The sequence below is a fragment of the Monomorium pharaonis genome, chromosome 5, assembly GCF_013373865.1.
Source record: "Monomorium pharaonis isolate MP-MQ-018 chromosome 5, ASM1337386v2, whole genome shotgun sequence".
NCBI classification, from domain to species: Eukaryota; Metazoa; Arthropoda; class Insecta; order Hymenoptera; family Formicidae; genus Monomorium; species Monomorium pharaonis.
This window is the reverse complement of record NC_050471.1, coordinates 7,746,319-7,765,793: the sequence shown is the minus strand read 5'-3', so window position 1 is coordinate 7,765,793 and position 19,475 is coordinate 7,746,319. Positions and strand designations below refer to the sequence as shown.

Genomic DNA, 19,475 nt, shown 5'->3' with positions numbered 1-19,475 from the left:
TCCGTGGAATTCTACGCCATTGGCGGTTTATTTTCTCCGGCCGACAATTGCAACTTGTACGACAACGATGATGGCGGCGCTACCGGATCGGCATCGTCTTAAAAGCTTCGGGTACCCGTGACATAAAATTATTCGATATATTAACTTAATTAATAAAACAAATTTGACTACAACTTGAAAAAAAATATTATCAAAACAGAGTTTTTACGGAAAATATATAATTATATTAATTATATCATATTGTAAGAAAAAAATTTTGCTCCTTGAAAGAAACTCTTCGGAAATTATCATCTTAAAACAGCTCTCGGTAATTTAAAATCTTCTTTAAAGTTTCACTTTCCTACAATTTTCGACAATTCTCGATACAGTAACAATAACACCGAGGAAAAGAAAATTGACATATTCTGTTTTTAACATAATATCATTTTCTCCCCATTTGCGTTTTTTTTTTAAGCTACTTTAAGGAAACGTCTTTTAGATCTTTCGTATTTTATTCAGAAATCCGTAACCCCAAGGGGCCCATCCTGGTATACGTCACTGTACCGATTTACCGAGTACGGTCGTGGAACAGGTCGCGACGTCGCGGCCCCACAGTCGCGTCGGCGCTCCGTTCGCCAGCCGTCGTCAAACTCGTTCCCTGTCGGGCACTCCTGACGCGCCTTCGTTACTTCGCTTGAGGATGTGCAAACCATAGTGCGAAATCCGTAATCTGCGTAATCTGAAGAGTACGCGAATCCAAAGTTACATTGGATCCGTCAAAGAATTGCATTCGACGATCGGGGTCCTCAGTGGATCCCGGGGAGGACCGCGATGTCTGCACGCACCGCGGCGGGCCCAAGCCCGACTTGAGGAGACACGCGAAGAAGATAAACCATCAATCGATTTGTGAGCAGTGTCCCAAAAAATTAATTGTTTTTTAATAATATTATTAATATCGAAATAATAACAAGTCGGCTAATTCATACAATATTAAAGAATTTTTATTACAAAATATTGTAATAATTAAATTGAAAAATAAATCATTATTGCCCGAGGAGCGAGAGAAAGTAGCGATTACCGTTGATTCGCCAAAAGACCTCGGAAGAATTGCACGCAATGTGTGTCGGGGACTCCAGTAACATTTTCGCATTTTTATATTTTTCAAATTAACCCGTAATTAACTGCAAGCTCTAAAATTCAAAATAAGATTGCCTGTTGAAGGAGCAAGTTGTTTGTGAGCAAAAGCGCGAAAGCTGAAGAGTATAGAAGATGCGTAAAGAGAAAACAGACTTGCGTGATGAGAGGGATATGATAAAAGCAGCGTGATAATAACGTGTACACGTTTCGAGAATAATCACCGACTTCATCGGCAATTCCTAGCACCATCTTTGAACTAAACGGTCATTTCCGTGGCGTCAAATTGGACCTCCGCTTCGGAATACCGTATTTGGATCTGGTTGTCGACGAATAGTAATTTCTTCTAATAAATAGAGATTAAATGGATGATTGTGTTAAAATCGATGAGGTGTGCGTATCTCGTAAATATCGAGTGATCTGTGTGAATATCGAAACGATTCGAGTGAGATTGCAGTGCAAACCGGATGAGACGTATCGAATGGAGTGACGCTGAAATTTCTCGCAGATCATCGTCATCGTGGATCATCGATGTAGCGCGATGTCGGCCTGGTGGCCTGTCGTGGCAGCGACGCTGTGCTTCTGGATATGTGCTGGTGAGTTTAATGCGGGATTATACCGATCGGCGGATTGGAACATATTTGTATTTTTTACAATATCTTCGATTATATTAAAAAAAATATAATCTAAATCTTTTTTGCAACATTAAGTAATTAAAATAAATTATAAATGCGGAATTCATGCATTAAAAAAGGTGCATTAGAATTTGTAGAGTAAAACTGTTGCGAAATGGAGAATTCAAAGATCTAAGAACTCGCCGATATCTCATAAAATAGAGAGAAAAAAAAAAGATATGTTGGTAGAAATACCCGCCTCTCAGTGTTCTAGATGAAGAGAGAAAGAGAGAGAGAGCAATCTACAGCACTTGTGGAATTAATAGATTCTAAACTATCCATTTTTACAATGACTTAATAAGAAAATACGCTAGCAATAATTCCATAAAAGATAATTCCGAATTGCTGATTAAAGTTCTACATTTTTTTATTTAAATAATTTTTAACACTTATATATGTGTACTTTTGAAAAGATATCTGTGTAAGATAATTTGAAAATATATATACTTATAATATATGTACGCTTTCTAATATGTCATGGAGAAAGCCGCGCATATTCAGATGTATATGGATGCTGGAGCACGATCTCTAAACACGCAAAAGATCGCTACTTTGATATCTAAACAAGCAACATATTTTTTTTCATCTAGAAGAGATAACTTTGCTATTCGCGCAAGAGACAACGGAGATGTAAAATAACAACGATTCGGTGTAGTAGATCTTGCTTACGCCAGCGATTCCTTTCTCTCCAGACCAACTATGCTATTATAAAGTTGCCTTGCTGTGTAACAAGATATCTTTTTTTTTTGCAATAACAGTCTCACGTTATTTTCGCAGAACAATTCGTTTCTATTCTAAATTTATAAAAAATTTTAAAATTGTTAAGAAAATTTTTCTTAATATTCCTTATATAATCTTTACATATGACCAAAAAATAATAATTACAGCCTTGAATTTTCAACAAATCTTTTTAAATAAAAAAAAAATCTTTCTAAAATTAATTTTTCCATTATTATATGTTTATCTTAAATTGCGATCACAAGCTTGAAAATTTATAATAATTTTACATTATAAAATATATAAATATTATATTTCTTTAATATTTTATACTAAAAAATATAAAATAAACATTTTATATTTATTTCTTGACTTCATTTTATATGTAATAAATATATAATTATATAATTACATAGTTTTCACTGTATTATATTATTCTTTTGTGCACAATATTCTTCTATTTTTGTCGCGTTTTTCGGCCACTCTTAAATGCACATTCTCATAATAAATTTTACATGTACAAATAATCTCAAAATTATAAAAATGTAGAAATATTCACTGTAGTGCAAAAATGATGTAATAATGACATATTGTTTAAGCGACATTCACGACATCACTATCCATGTCACTTATCCATAATCATTTTCAATGTCGAGGGATTAGGATTTGAGCAAATAGAAAGTTCATAATATCAAGAAAGTCTTGCGAAGACCTTCAGAGCCGGCCTTTTGTCAAGTTCCTCTTTCTCAGCTCAGATAATTACCGAAGAAAGCTGGAGGAGCAACTGATCGCGTGCGCGGTAACAGTTGCGACATGATTACGAGAATGTGCATTCAAGAGCGGTCGAAGAACGCAACAAAAACAGAAGAATGGCTATTTTGCATCTCTATAAACAATTCTATAGACACATTGACATCGGTAAAAACTTCAATTAGTCGAGTGTGTAAATAATAGCAATCGGACTTCGCAACTCAAGCCTTGGCAATAAATTTTAAAGCTCACGATAAGTTAAATTTCAGCTTGTACAGAAAGAATAAAACAGACAATAAGAAAAAACAGGATCTTTCAAAGTTATTTCATAACTAAAATAAAATCATATTATCAACAAGCAATTTATTATTTGTTAAAAAAACAAATAATAATAAATACACTTTTCAATTTAAAATTATCATATTTATCTGTAAAAAATACATCTTAAAATTTTTTTATGTTTTCAAAGAATATACATTTACATTTTATTTAATAATAAAATATTATTAAACAAAATTGATTAATAATATAGTATTTTATTCTATTGCCAAGAAGAAATAATCTAAAAGAAGAAATAATCTAAAAGAGAAATAATCCAAAACTAATAATCTAAATAATCTAAAATAAACTTCTAAAAAATAATATGCATTCCTGAGTTCTAGTTTCTTTACATCATGCATAAGTACATATCGCACCTCCTGTCGATCTCGTGCATATACATCACACTTGACATGATTAATCCTTCGTGGAGTAATTAACTGTGGCCAGGAAGCATGTGGTTTTGTGGATAATTACAGCTGTTTCGCGGCGAGCTTCCTTTACATTAAAAGCTTTATTCATGATTCAACACTATCTTTCTTATAAAAATTTAACATCTTACAAATTAATAATTTTTTTGCTTACAAATATTTCCTTCTTTTAAATTTTTTAATTAATTTCTATATATTAATTTAGGTTTTATATTACATGTAATTTAAATTTCCTTTTATATATCATGTATATAATTCAAAATATTTATATCTTATTTTTTTAATGTAAACATTTGATCCAACTCTAAATTTGTATTTTCTCTCTCTCTCTCTCTCTCTCGATATTGAAGGCACATTTTGTTTTTCAAGTTGTGCAGTTCATGACTGGGAATTGTACATGTAATGAATGCAAGCATACGATTGCTGGATTATCAGAATTTCTCGAGCTACGTGGTTCGAATATTTCGATATCATTTGAAAGTTCGAACAGAGTATAAGTCGGAATAGCAACAGCTCTCGGTACGTATGTATATTGTGTATACGGTGTAGCTCTACCGGAAAAATAAAAGCGGACAGTCTACGCATGCCAGGAATACTCGCCTCGTAAACCCTCTTTTTGTGTTCTCGTTAACTGATATCATACAGTTTCTTGCGAAATCTTTGCCAATGGTACACAATTATTTTCATTTAATTTTCTATTAAATAATAACAAGTATATGTATATATATATATATATATATATATATATATATAAACAACTAAAACAACAATAAAAATAACTAAAAATAAATAGAAAGTAATTTTTATTTATTTTTATTGATTTTACCCGGCAAATATAGTCATTAATGCGTATATATTTTACGCAATATGTTTTACATATCGCAACATTTATTAATTAAAAAAAGGAAACTGATAAACTACACGTAAAGTGTGTAAGGATTTGTCGCAGGGATTATCTTGAAGCAGTAAAACGGTACACGAAGAAGGTCGGGAGAAGTGCGCGCAAATGGCGAGGACAAATTTTATTCGCAGCACGGTGAAGCAGTGACACGATCGCAAACTCGCCAGACGCGGGTATTAATATCAGAGAGGTTCCTCTCTGTTTTAATACGCTGCACCTGGCGGTCGCATAACCGGGACATTCAACAGTGGTTAGGTCTCACAATGGGAGTCCGCCTTGATTCAATTCTTTCCTTTTCAAAGACAAAGATAATAAATATCCATATCTGAGAAACTATTTCAAAAAGCAGCACGAATAAGAGTACAAAAACGTCTAAATGTAATCATTTAAAGCAAATCAATCTGTATATAATAAATGTATTTTAAATAATTAATAGAATTATTTTAGATAATAGATAATAAAAAATAATTGTCAAATTTTGAAAGTTTAAATAGAAAATAATTCTATCATCTTAAAGAAGGCGGAGAAAAGAATAAGAAATGAAGGCTCCCGTATGAAATTACTGGTATAAGACTTTGCGGGAAAATTAACAACGTTCAAGCACAGAGACAGTATAAATCGGGTCATCAGACACCGAGCAAGAACCCATACCTAACCTTCACTGACACCAAGGCTCGTCGACCGTGCGGACGCGGAGGGGAACGAAATGCGTTTCCACTGACTCGTAGAATTCCTTGCAATAGCACGGTCTTCGGGCCATCTTCTTCACGCGCGCGTCATATCACGATTTATTAGTCACGATGTGTTGACTCGCGTTGCGTGCCTGAGCTTCTTTACGATTCTGGTTTCCGGGGAAGACAGGTTTATCCGAAAAAATAAATTCTACAAAATAAACGCGTGGACGTATACCTGAAGCAAAAACCTAAATCCAAAGCGCAAAATTATATATCTTGAGATAATAAAAAAGTTATTTAAAAAATGTAACGCAATTCCAATCAAAATAAACTTTATCCGATCAAAAAATTTAGATTTAAAAAATTCTCTTTCAGTTCGCATAGTAATTTTTTTTTTTTAATCAATTTTTTCAATCTCATTTATATTATCATTCTTACATAATTTTTCAGTTAAGATATAGCGGTTTAATTTTCATAGCAGAATTTGTATTCGCGCATATAAACGTTCTGTAATTTCAACTTAAGGCAGGAAATCATCAGTATGGCAGATGCAAATGCGACGGACACACGTTATTACGGCGCAGCCATAAGATCGTTTATGCGGGCATTCTTCTCACCAGACAAGAATCGCTCGCAACCAGTTCTAGACAGCTCTTCGGCAGTTTTGCGGGCTATTTATTGTGCCCGTTCGTTGTCGTTAATGCGCTTTTCCCGACATTACATTACGCAGAAATTGCTTGTGTCAGTAAATAATGAATGTTGTAAACGTATGTTCCCGTTGTTGTCGCGATTGTTTCTACGATAAATGTTTAAAGAATATATCTATAACCGTACATAATCACGCGTTCCTCTACGATTAAATCTTCTAAATAACTTGACATCAATGTTTTATGTAACTTTTAGTGTAATATTTAGATCTATGCATAAGCGTATGTTAGTTTATAAACTATTTTGACAAATTAAAATATCTACAGAAGTACTTGTAATAATATTACTCATTCAAAATGATTTCTATTACTGTCAATAACTTATGTACTAGATCTAATAATTATCAAACGTTGTAAACATTATATTAATAATTAAATTCTTACAAAAGAAAAATCAATTTTAAATTCACAAAAAATTCGTAAACTTTGCCATAAAAAAAAAAATCATTCAGTATCAGCAAATATGCAATATACATAAAAAATCGTAAAATGTTTGTTGTGAAAATTAAAGTCTGTCTAAACCTCAGAGGAATGTTCACACACATTATATTTTCTTACAAGAGTTTCATTAAAAATTGGCACATGATGTAAATTATATATAGTATAATGATTATATATAATAATTAATAGATCTTTCATCATTGATGTTAATATAAAGATTTGCATAACACAGCCGCTATTTTTAGTTAAAAACTAGATTAAATTACCATCATTAAATGTGCGATCTCATAGAAATCTTAGTATTTTACAAACTTTTACGACGATTAGCATGTTTTAAACAGAAATAAAGCAGATTAACCCTCAGTTATCATAGGTATGGCATATCCAAGTAATTTTTTTTTAAAAGTCGATTTCTTCCAAAATTTTTAAATATATTTTTATAAATATCTCTGAAAGCTATACATTTATAATATTCTAATTATTATATTTTCAATTCTTATCATATTTTAAAAATTAATAAATTCAGAGCAAAAAGATCAATACTTTTTATATAAAGTGAGCTCTCTCTCTCTCTTGTTCTTTCTTTGCTAAAATAAAAACTGACATTTCCTACTTCACGGGAATCCCGGAGGAGATATCGAGAGCCTTCTCGAGAGCCTTCTCGAGAATGTTACGTAAAGATCGTTAAAACACGATCGCGCTTCGCCGGCTCGCTCGCTCGGCTCGATTTTTAAAGTCTCGAAAGCGTCGCCATGCATGAAAGTGAAGCGTCACGCCGGAGAATATTTAAGGACCGACGATGACCTCACCAGGTGAAGTGAAAGTTCTCCGGTTTGCTTCGTTTCGGTTCTCAGTTCACCGCGATCGAGATAGCAGAAACAAAAAAGTATTCTTTCGGCACTCACAGTACCCGGAAACACGCGCGTTCCAATGAGTCACGGCCTTGGCCCGGTCACGTGTATTTTCCAAAGTTTTTCGTTTTCAGTCAGCAATTTGCGCTCATATGATTGCAAAAAGTGGCCATTAAAAATGTAAGATTTTTAATTATTAAAATATTTCTTTTTATTTATTTGTAATCATTTCTATTATATATCTAAAAACAAACATATGTTCCTTTTTTACATTTGTATTCATACTTTCTGCAGTATCTTTGTATTTTTATATTCTCATAAAATTAAATCCACATCTAGATTAATTAGAGAAGCAATCAATAATATAATTATTAAAACTTTAAAAATACACGTAAAAAAATGTCACTCTTGTGCTGAGAAAAACGATTATTTAATTTTAATTTTCTCCTTTTAAATAACGATTATCTTTATATATATAATATTTCCTTAATAATAAGCTTAAAATATATTTTTTCACTATTTATTTAAAACAAGTAATATTTACTTAAAATAAACTTGTGTAAATACATTCTCTGAATCTTAGTATATATAGTGTGACATTTTAATCAAGAGAATATTAAGTGATAAATTCAATTTCCTTATTTGTGACGAGTATAACTTAAGGACAATTATTAAGAAAACTCTTTATTAAAAATAAGTATTCATTGTTTAAAGTTAAATAATCGGTTTTCTACGCATTAGAATTAATATCTGTCCGAGTGTAAATTGATAAATTGATCGGTCCCCGAAACTACGTTGACAATTGTTCTCAGAATTTGAAATATTTGAAAGACGAAGAAATGATCGTGTCTGATTAACGAGAAAACATCGTCGGCTCGAAGGCTCCGCGATCCAGCGACGGAAATCGAGTGGTTCACTTTCAGATCCTGTTGAACGTCTCGCGTTACTTTATCGCTGCACCATTCCCCATGAGTCACACGAAAATTGCACTTGCCGTGATTGCACACTCTCTACACTTTGGAAATCCTTCCACCGTGTACGAGACACATGAGAAAACTGTATCGTTATTATCTTTTTAATTTTAACAAAGCAACCACGTTCGCGTGCTTTCCTTACAATAATTCGCCCGCCGTCGAGATTCGCTTGAAATCGAGATCACGAACTGTGAGAAGTTGCAGAGCTTCGCGTGTAAGGTATTTTAATTATTTACTCCGCAAGGTACTTCAGATAGTAACTATTATCTAATAATACTAAATTAATTGTGAATATTTCGTTTTGTTTAAATTAACAAATGATAAATTATTTCACATTACTATTATAGATCTATTAATCATTGCGTACGTCTTTAAATTCATATGTAAATCGCATGAAGATACATCTGAAAGGATACCGTCGATGTGTAATGGGGCGGCGATTTGCCGGTGATGTATAGGCGCTAAATTATTGTGAGTCAATACATTGGTGCTGATTAACGATGGCAAATAATTACGAGGGAGCGCATCCTCGGCTCGCTCAGTTAATTTGCGATCGGCGATCGACCAATCAATTTCCGGGCTTCGCCCGTTTTCGTTACACCTGTCTGTGCCGAAGCGAGTGCTCTCTCACGAGAGAAACAAGCTCGATGCATAAATCACGAAGGCCGGACTTTCTAGCCATTAGCGACAGCTTTAGCGATGAGCGCTACCGCCTGCCTAGAGTCATCAGCAGCGTGCTCGATGGTCAATTCGTCTTGAGGAGCGAGCTTTAGCACTTTGCGGTTTAACTAAACGCTCATAACGCCGACAAGATTTTTTCCACGTGTCTTTTGATTTATTAGAAAGCCATTGGAAATCTCAACATGAAACGCTTCAATATTGATATACAAGCCATATCATAAAATCCACTATGATTAATAAAACACCAGCAAAATAAGAAATTTTTAATAAAAATAAGTTTCTGAAATTTGACATACATGTACATATATTTGACATATATATAAGATGCATACTTGAAAACTTTTTTAAGAGAAAAGATACGTTAATGGTACTTTATTAATGATATAGATAGAGAGAAGGCCTTAATTAAATAAAGATTTATATATAGTGATAAATAACAACTAAATTAAATATCTATAAGTTGTTCACTTAAAATAAATTTAAGTTTTGCAGAAAGAGAGAAGGAAAGGAAGAATTCTTGTTGATGATTGAAGTATGCCATATGTAAAAAGAGCAAATAAAATTTAAAACGTGCGGAAGGGGGACACTTTCCGTTCTGTTTTATTATACGTGGTAATTATATTGGATCGGCCTCAAGGATTATTGTGAAAGGACTGAAATACCGTCTGCCTACTCTCATTTACTTGCTTGCTTTTCTGAAGCCTCTCACCTCGAGATGACAACGCGCTTTTCTCTAACTTCGACTAACTGTAATTCTTCCTGCAAGATTACGCATAGTTGAGTTTTTTTTTCGGACTAAAATGATCATTCTTGCGGAAACAAGATTTCTTTATCACGCCTTGCACAAAGGATAATTATATCGAGTAGCTCTCAAGGATCATTGTGAAAGGAGATTGAAATTCTACCGGACTATCTGTCTCTTTTCTGAGATTCCGTCACCTTGACGGCAGTAAATTTTATTGCATTAACGGCACATTAAATTAACAAAGGCCGCGAATGTGCGTTTTTTTTTCCCTCGAGATTTCAGTGACGGTTTTTCTCTGAAAAACGTTACACTTATCGAAAAACGACATCTTCCATTTATTAGAAAAAGAAAATTGTGAAAGAAGCATTGTGAAAGGATCGAAATTGCCCATCTGACTCTCACCCCGATGATAATCAAGTTTCTCTCAAAAATAATTAACAAATCGCAGTAACTTAACCGCAGATTTTCCTTTAGAATTTTAAACAAACCAGATTTTAAACAAACCAGATTTTCATGTCACAAAAGTAGCTTTACCTAAGGATTGACACTCTTTTTTTTACGACGCCTCTTTCTCTCTCGACAAATAAAACTCTCTTTAATTGCTTAATAAACAGTTTTGGCCGAATTACCTTTTCTAAAATTTTAATCGGATTATTTGTGCAATTAAAATCATGTAACAGCAAGATACTTTCCATCCCCGAGGTAAATCTACCAGGATAGTCGACCAAGGATTACTGTGAAAGGCCTGAGACTCCACCTGCCTCTTTCGAAAGCCCCTCCGCAGGGAGTACAGCGGAGTTTCCTTTAACCGGTCATCCACTAAGTAGGGCGACCTGCCGCCGGTGACTCCAGCGAGCACCAAGATTTCAATGTCCAAAGGACAGCGCGCTCGGTAATGATAATCCGCGCTGCGCTAACAATCATAGTTGCAAATTGATCAGGGACATCGCAGCCATCAATTATCTGAGGAGTATCGGGATCGGTGATCACGCAATGCTCGTCGTGAGCAATATTCCTTGATCTACAATACCAAAAAAAAAAAAAAGACACGGCTCTAACAAAATGGAATACCGGGAGCCTGCGGCTCCTTATCGTGCCTTATCTTATCGTCATCCTTATCATCGTGCTCGATAAGACGCCGCCGCCGGTAAAGAAAAAAAAAAAAGACGCGGTTCTCTCGACGATGCGGACATACCCCAACACAATTGCAAGCACGAAAACAAACGCACACACGGTCGTTCGGTCGCACTTTCATCGTCCCACTTTCTCCGTGCTGTTCGGGACGCATCGCCGGACTGACCATGCTCTTCGTGGTCTCACGAGAGAACCTTTCGCACCTCCGGTCTCGACGATTCCACCGTCGTCGTCGGCCGGCGATGTTAAAGGTAGAAAACGCGCGGACGAAAATCCGAGAAAGTCCGAGAAACCGACGCGTCCGCGTCTCTTTTACGTTAGACACGTCACTGTGTCCGGAGAATAACGATTCGAAAGGAAACTTGTTGCCCGCCGATTTGGGAAAGTCCCAATCGCAATGGCGATCGGCTTTACGATCGGCGTTCGCTGCACCGGAATGCCCTTTAATTCTGCATCTGTAATATTTTATTTGCTAGAAACTAATTTTAAAGAAAATCTCACACGCAACTCCAGCCGCAGTTTTTATCTTAGATTCTTTCAGTAATTTTGGAATAGATTTTAGAGTCAATCGTTAGCAGCGTAATGAGCTGAAAACGTTTTAAATTGAAATTCCATCGAAGTAAACTTTGCTTATATGATTTTATTAATATCTCAGTTAAATTTATTCAATAATTTGCCATTGAAATCAGAATAAAATAAAATAATATTAAAAAAATAGAAATAAATTATTCTCAAGCGTTCGTCGATCCCTTCATTTATGTTGTCACCGTGTTTTTATTACCAATTGACAAGTCATTGACGCTGCTTCGAGCAAATGAAAAAGGAAAGAAAAAAAAAAACAATGACACCTCACGACGCTCCTGTGACAATGTAACCGTGGTTTACGGTACTATTCGACGTCATCTCGTTCATACTTATTCGCGGGGGCGCCCGATCTGTGCGCGGAATCTTTATTTTTATCCGATCCGTGATGCGATTGACATTGATACGAATGCGCTACGCCGAGCGATTATGGCGAGAGCCGCGCTGCATTACAATGAGCCCCGCTTGTCTTCGCTCGCGAGCAGCGCGTCTCAGACGCGCAGCGGCGGCGCGTTATAGCGGTATTGAAGTCACTGCACCGTGAGAATACAGTTACTGCGCTATATTCTCATGAATAATCGCCACGATTACGACGAAGGGTGGTGAGAAGAGAGCGCCCGAAGTTAAAACCGCTACCATTATGAAGATCGTCACGGTTACGTCGCACTCTGCGAAAGCACCGCGGCCACGTCGTCTTCCTCCCGAACGGTGGCTCATTGACTTGAAAACGATTGTTAGATTGAAAACACAGTCGTTGGATTGCAATCTGTTTTACCCGCGTTGAACCGCCGCGGGACACGCCGTAAAAGAGAGGACGAGCGTCTCTATAAAGTCACGCTGTATATTAATTATCTTAACGACAGATGAATTCCGCTGAATCTCATTTAACTTCTTGCCACGAGAGAAGAAATTGTCGAGCTCCCATTGGCTCGACTCAGGTCATTTCCTTTTCGTGCTGCGCGATTAAAAGTCCATTCCTATTATTTTACTATCAACCTGAGGATTTGTCAGACGTCAGGAGAGCATAATGACGCTAGTGAGATGCAATTTGTGCTCGCGAAAAGGAAGCGATATTCGCAAGGAGAGAGAGATTCATTATCACTGGCCGAACCGAGCCGAGGTAAATCTGAATTTTTCGAATTGCGAACGCGCACGCTCGCGCTCGCACACGATGCACTTTCTATTTCTAGTACACATGCGCGCCTTTCGCGCCATATCAGATCGGCCGGCCGGTATCATAACGCTCCTCGCCGGCCGCGACCGCACGTCGTCGTGACTTTCTATTCCGACCATAAACTCGCCGGACCGATCGTTCCTATAGAGAGAGAGAGAGGTCGAGGATCGCGTTGGCGTGTGGTTACCGCGAAATCGCCGCACGATTATTCGTCAGATAGATGCGCACGGTCAGGTGTAGGACGCCGCGAGGTCCAGTTATTCGCTTTTTCTTACGCGGGAACGCTATGAAGATGAAGGTGCAGGCAATAACGCGGGAATCACTGGTTACGCGAGGAAGACAATACGAGAGATTACGTGCCTCGCAGGAAATTCCTTTAACAAACAACGTCCGCGGTAATCGCTCTCTACCTCGATTTCCTTTTCTCTTCAACTTCTTTCCCCTCAAAAAGAAACCTTCCTATAATTTGCTTTTGCTGCAAACCTTTGGTATTTATATAATTAATTTAATACATATAATTAATTAGGAGGGATCTTTTGTAATGTGGGTAACACGAAAGATTACAAAATTCCAAATGGACATATATTAAAGCGGAGATTTCGTACACGAGAAACAGTCGAAAATACACGAAACGAAACTCGCGCAGGGTCACAGTCTACTTGGCGATATGAACTCAAAATCCAGGAAGGAATGCATATCAAGGCCGATCTCTCGGTGCGCGCGCACACTTCCACCCACTGTTCTCTCTCATTATCGTTCGGTAAACCGAGGGCTAATTAGAACTCGAGCGTAAAGCTGCGAGCTCGCTGCTCGCGCTCGAAATGCGCTCGCGATCGCGAGGAATCGAAGCCGATTTCAACGGGATTTCAGTCGCGTTGTCAACCTTCCGTGACGAAGAGTCATTAATTGTCTCAGCGGAATTCTCGGTTGAATTCTAGAGCCGTAAATAATTCAATCGGAAACTTTGATTGACGCGATTAGAAGTTAAAACGAAAAACTTTGACAATTCAAGACTGTAACATTAACATTTCTTAATATGTATAACATATAACAAATCGAAGAAGTATGATATATACATAAAATAAAGGATACATAAAACCTAAGCGGGGACAAGGAAAAAAAATTAAAGATAAAAGTGTATTAAGCTCAATAAAGAGCGCAAAAATCTTAATTTCCCTTGATTTTCTGAATGTCCCAAAAAATTTCAGATTTTTTAAAGTTTCATTTTCAATTTCTAAAGTTTCGAACTTGTAAAGTTTTAAAATACCGAAGCGCCAAAAAATGTTGAAGTTTTACAAATCAGTAGCAAATTATTTTACCTATAGGGAGCCAATTGAGCGATAATACACCGCCCATAATGTGGCTGGATCGGAACTGGAGGCTTCCGGAGACCGAACCGGTGGGAAACGTCATAACCAGGGTCCGCGCCGAGGACAACGAGCAGGACAAGTTGACTTACGGTCTGGAGCCACACGATCATTACAACGGGAACAAGCTTCAGCCGCCATTACCCTTCTTTATCGATAACAGGACCGGCATAGTTTTTCTTAACGAAACTCTCAAGGGAAGAGTAAGTGCTTTCCATCAATCTATCGATACAACTATCAATTACTAAAATCATTTTAGAAAAAAATTTCAACGTTTCAAATCACTCAAAATAAAAATAATTTTTCTGAAAATATAAAACGCGAGAGTAACGTCCATAACTAGGTCATATAATTTAAAGTATATTTAATCCTTAATGATTATTAAATAATTTATTAATAAATTTATTAATAAATTAGATATACATCTTTTATATTAATTATTATCAAAGCTAATTGCATTTATTTATTTATTATAAAGATATATGTTTTAAATATACATATGTAATACAAAAATTCTTAATCATACATATTTATATATTTTTTGTATATTTTAATATATACTGTAAAAAAATAAGGTTTGTTGAATAAAAAAAAACGTGATCTATCTTCGATGTTGGACAAAAGCAGTCTACGTATATGGCATTCGCGGATGCTCGGATGTCGAGACGCTTGAATTACGCTTCTTGCTCATTCTTCTTTTCAGGCAGGCCAGAACCTGTTACTCTATGTGACCGTTTCTGACGGTCAGCTCACCGCGAAGACTGAGGTTTATGTCAACATTGAGAACGCATCGGCACCGAATCGGGGAAAGACGAGGTGCGTGGTCACGTATTCACAACACACATACACTGGCATTTTTAATAGGTCGATGCAATCCATCATGTATATTAAAAAAAAAAACATGACGACACAGAACCTGAATACTGTATTCCAAAAAAAGTGGAATACATAGAGAAATACTTCTTATCGATTAATTTGCATTAACGTTGAAAGTTGAATTTCTAAAATGTTTTGGATTTCTTTTGAATAGATAAGCAGATATTGTTCTAATATGTACATAAAAATGAAATATTAATTTCTAAATATGCTGATACTTTGTACTCTAGAAAAAGTTACTGTTAGACATGTCATTTTAAAATTATTTATGGATTTCGGTCAAATAATAATTCTGAAATGTATGTGAGATTTGTTAATGCAAGTTTTGGTGTCTTGATATATGCTGTATTTTTTTGACATTTTTAAACTCTTTGCGTCGTATATTCAAAATGTTTATTCAATTTTATCATTTGTATTTATTAATTTGGGTAAAAATCTCTTCCGCATATAAAATTAAAAAATTATTTCCGCGAAGAATAAAATTCATTATAAGAATTAAACTTCTTTAACTATAATTTAATCTAATTTGAGATCTCTTATAATATTTAGAAAAAAATCATGTAATTCAATATTTCAATAAACATTGTATTAAACTGAGCAAAAATTGATATTTTTGCTCAATTTAATATAGCAAAGCAAAGAAAAAGCACTGTGACCTTAAGGGGACTCAGTCGGTGATCCGTTCTATTATTCATGCTCCACTTCGTTAATGATAACAGACATGGCTCGGATAAAAATTACAGAGTGTAAGAAGTACTTGTTATAAAAAAATTGTTTCTTACATAAAAACGTAAGGGTATTGGTCAGATTGCTAATTCAACGGATCGTTCAATTAATGAAATATTTAATATTTATAAATAAAATTGGTATAATCCTAAGAAATAAACGTTATTGAAAATATCAAGTCTAAAAAATGTTTAATTATACTACTATTGAGTTAAAAATGAAGTTTTACTTGGAACAAATTTGATTAACTATTGATTATTCTAATTTAAACAAATTCTTCCTGGTCCTTTTAACAGAATACCATATTCAAACCAACATGGTTCCGGTGGCCGGATACGACCGCCCTTTGGGATACCTAATATCGGGATACCAAATCTGTCGAGCTTCCCCTCACCTTTGCCACCTTTGCCGCCGAAACAATATCATCCCGAAACCACAAAACTTGAAATAGAGAAACTAAAACCTAAGGAAAATGACAGCAGTGTCGGTACCATTAGTACCAATACTGCCACGGAAGAGAGCGTCCGGATAAACGAAGTGGAGGGTACGGCGTTGAGTTCGAAGGTCACACCCTCCGCCGCGCCACCCTCGCAAGACATGGCGATGACGTTGGTCCCGGTGGCGGCTGGATGCGCCCTCGTTGTGGGCCTTGGCATGGGCGCTTGGTCCCTGAGAAACAGATTCTGTGGCAGCCGCAAATCCAAGACGGGCACGGTACTCGAATTAAAATTTATTTCAAAAAGATATAACTTTTTTATATCTGAAACCTTTATAAAATATATATTTTAATCTTTAAACAAATTGTTTTAATCCAAGTAGAGCGAGCTATTTAGAACAGAATGATTTTCAGAAGGAACAGGCATCAGTCAGTGTTTCTAATTTATCCGATGATCCTTCTCTCGTCCTGAAGAGGTGGCGAGGTCCAAAGGCCCATAACAATCGTTATCAACCGTGGGAGAAAGAATTTCAAACAGGCATTCAGAATAAACAGGAGGATAAATGGGAATTTCCCAGGCATAGATTAAAGGTATGACCATTACACTAAATCATTAATCAAACACAAAATCTTTCAAAATAAATTTCTGAATATTAAAATTGTCAAATGGTTAAGTTAACTAGCTAATTAATTATTTCATAAGTTCATAAATTTATTAAATAAATAAATTATATTTATAGTTCTAAATAATTACCCGATTAATCAAATAAGTAATTACTTTTTAATTAATTAATTAATTATTGCTAGGTCTTTAATATCCTCGGCGAGGGTTGTTTCGGGCAGGTGTGGAAATGCGAGGCTCTAGATATCGATGGCAAATCCGGCCCCACGATCGTGGCGGTGAAGACTCTGAAAGAGAATGCCACCGAGCGAGAACGCTTGGATCTTGCTCAAGAGCTACGCGTCATGAAGAATCTAGATCCCCATCCCAACGTGGTGCGGCTTCTAGGATGTTGCACCGAACGGGAACCCATGTTCGTCATTCTGGAGTACGTGAGCGGCGGCAAGCTGCAGAGTTTTCTCAGGGCCTCCAGAGAGGAAAGAAATCACGGAGGGGCAGGATTAACCTCCAGGGATCTTACTGGATTTGTGTACCAGGTAAGTGATCAGATCGTGAACTTCAGACTAGAATTTATAGTTAATTAACTTAATGAATTCGAACTTATTGTTTACAGATCGCCAAAGGTATGGAATATCTGGCGTCAAAGGGTATCATTCACAGGGACTTAGCTGCCAGGAACATTCTAATCGACGAGAATCGCGCGTGCAAAGTGGCGGACTTTGGCTTTGCCAGAGACGTAGCGGCTAATCAGATTTACGAGAGAAAATCTGAAGGTAGACTGCCAATCAGGTGGATGGCACCTGAAAGTTTATACGATAACATATTTTCCGTTAAATCGGATATCTGGAGCTTTGGCGTCCTGATCTGGGAGATCGTGACATTGGGATCGACACCGTATCCTGGTCTTGCTGCTGCAGAGGTAAGAATATATATAATAATCAGTTAATCTACTTAAATTAATTTAACTGACTTAACTTAATGTTTTGATTTTGTTGTAATTTTAAATTAGGTTTTACAAAGTAAGACAAAATTTAATTAAATTTGAAAAAATTTGAAACAAAAAATATCTAATTAAGCTAATGAAATTAATAAATACAGCAAATTAAATCAGTAGAATTAAAAAATAAATATGCGAAAAATTTCTTTAAATACATTACATCAAAACATATTTGCAGGTAATGAGAAAGATCAAAGAGGGCTACAGATTAGACAGACCTGAACACTGTAAAAGGGAACTCTATAATATTATGTACTACTGCTGGGACAAGGATCCGGCGTGCAGACCGTCCTTCGGCGAGCTCGTTAACTTGACCGAAGGTTTACTGCTTGACGAGACAGATTACATTGAGCTCGACAGGTTTCCGGATCACTCATATTACAACGTGCTCAATCTCAGCGGAGAAAAACTGTAAAATTCGCGTGATGATCACTAACGTTATGTCGTTGATCTGATTTTCGTATAGATAAGTTGCCACATATTTCCACAATATCATTATCATTTGATTCAATACATTTACACATAATGAATTACACGGAGAAACATTTTAAACTAAATTATCAGGCTGATAATTATTTTATCCCTCTAGCCAAAGAGGATTATCATTTATATGACTGATCAAAAAGCAATATTGCATTTTGCAATAATGAGTTTGCTCGAGAACGATTTGATCCTTTTGCTCGCCACGGCATAAGACTGTTCGATCGTTCTGTTAAATACTCACGTGTGCGTACATACGATAAATAGACAATTCTAATAACTAAGAATGGAAAATATAATTAAACGTGACGTCACACTTACAAGTCGAAGAAAAGTATTCCTAATACTTTAGTCGCTATTCATGTCTAGACATGAACTTGTATATATGTACTGAGTTAAAACATTGTTGTAAGTTATTGTACAATTGTGTGTAAGAATAAATAAATCTACTTACATAGTACATTTGAAACTATATTTCCTATTTTATTTCACATTTATAATTAATAACATTCATTATATATTTCATATCAATGATTAAAAGTATTTTTTGAATTTAATAAATATATCGAATGTTCTTTCCTATAAAATTCTTTTACACAAATATATAAAATATATATTAACGATTAAGTAAAAGAGTAAAAAAGATGATTTCATGCTAAGAATAATGAAGTTGGAAATTTAGATTTTTTGCACATAAGCCAATATAAGGCTATCAACTCCTCAAAGCTTGCTCAATATTAAACTTCTGTAGTTTATATATGCAAAATAATTCTTCATATTATTCGAACTACATGAAAGAGTACTACTGAAGTACTGCTGAATTCTTAAAAGTTAGTTTGAAAATTTTATAAAGTAAAATATTAGCATGTATAAATATTTTGTACAAATATTTGTACATACCAAGATATGTAGATAAAGCTAGCAGTCAAAGCTAGCAGACAAATGCCGAGCGACATAGGGCCGGACGTCATATAAGCGTATCCAGGGAACACCATTCAATCAAATGTTAAAAATTCCCTGGTTCTGAGATTTTTAATAAATTTTGAAAAATTTGCATAGGGTTTAGTCATTATAATACATAGTCGATCATTTACGATAAGAATT

The 19,475-nt window shown here is 35.5% G+C and overlaps 1 protein-coding gene across 2 annotated transcripts; it reads left to right on the top strand.

The window, feature by feature from the left end:
• Positions 1–234: 234 nt before the first annotated feature.
• On the top strand, positions 235–18,831 carry LOC105830817 (tyrosine kinase receptor Cad96Ca). Of its 2 annotated transcripts, none has more exons than XM_012670435.3 (8): positions 235–1,709; positions 14,193–14,437; positions 14,938–15,050; positions 16,133–16,550; positions 16,690–16,863; positions 17,080–17,430; positions 17,508–17,813; positions 18,070–18,831. In XM_012670435.3, exons 1-8 carry the CDS (start codon positions 1,655–1,657, stop codon positions 18,304–18,306), a joined length of 1,899 nt encoding a protein of 632 aa, XP_012525889.1. In that variant the 5' UTR covers positions 235–1,654; the 3' UTR covers positions 18,307–18,831. The 2 variants fall into 2 exon arrangements, with proteins under 2 accessions (XP_012525889.1, XP_012525881.1); XM_012670427.3 differs by having other exon boundaries at positions 236–1,709; positions 16,687–16,863.
• The last annotated feature ends 644 nt before the right edge of the window (positions 18,832–19,475 follow it).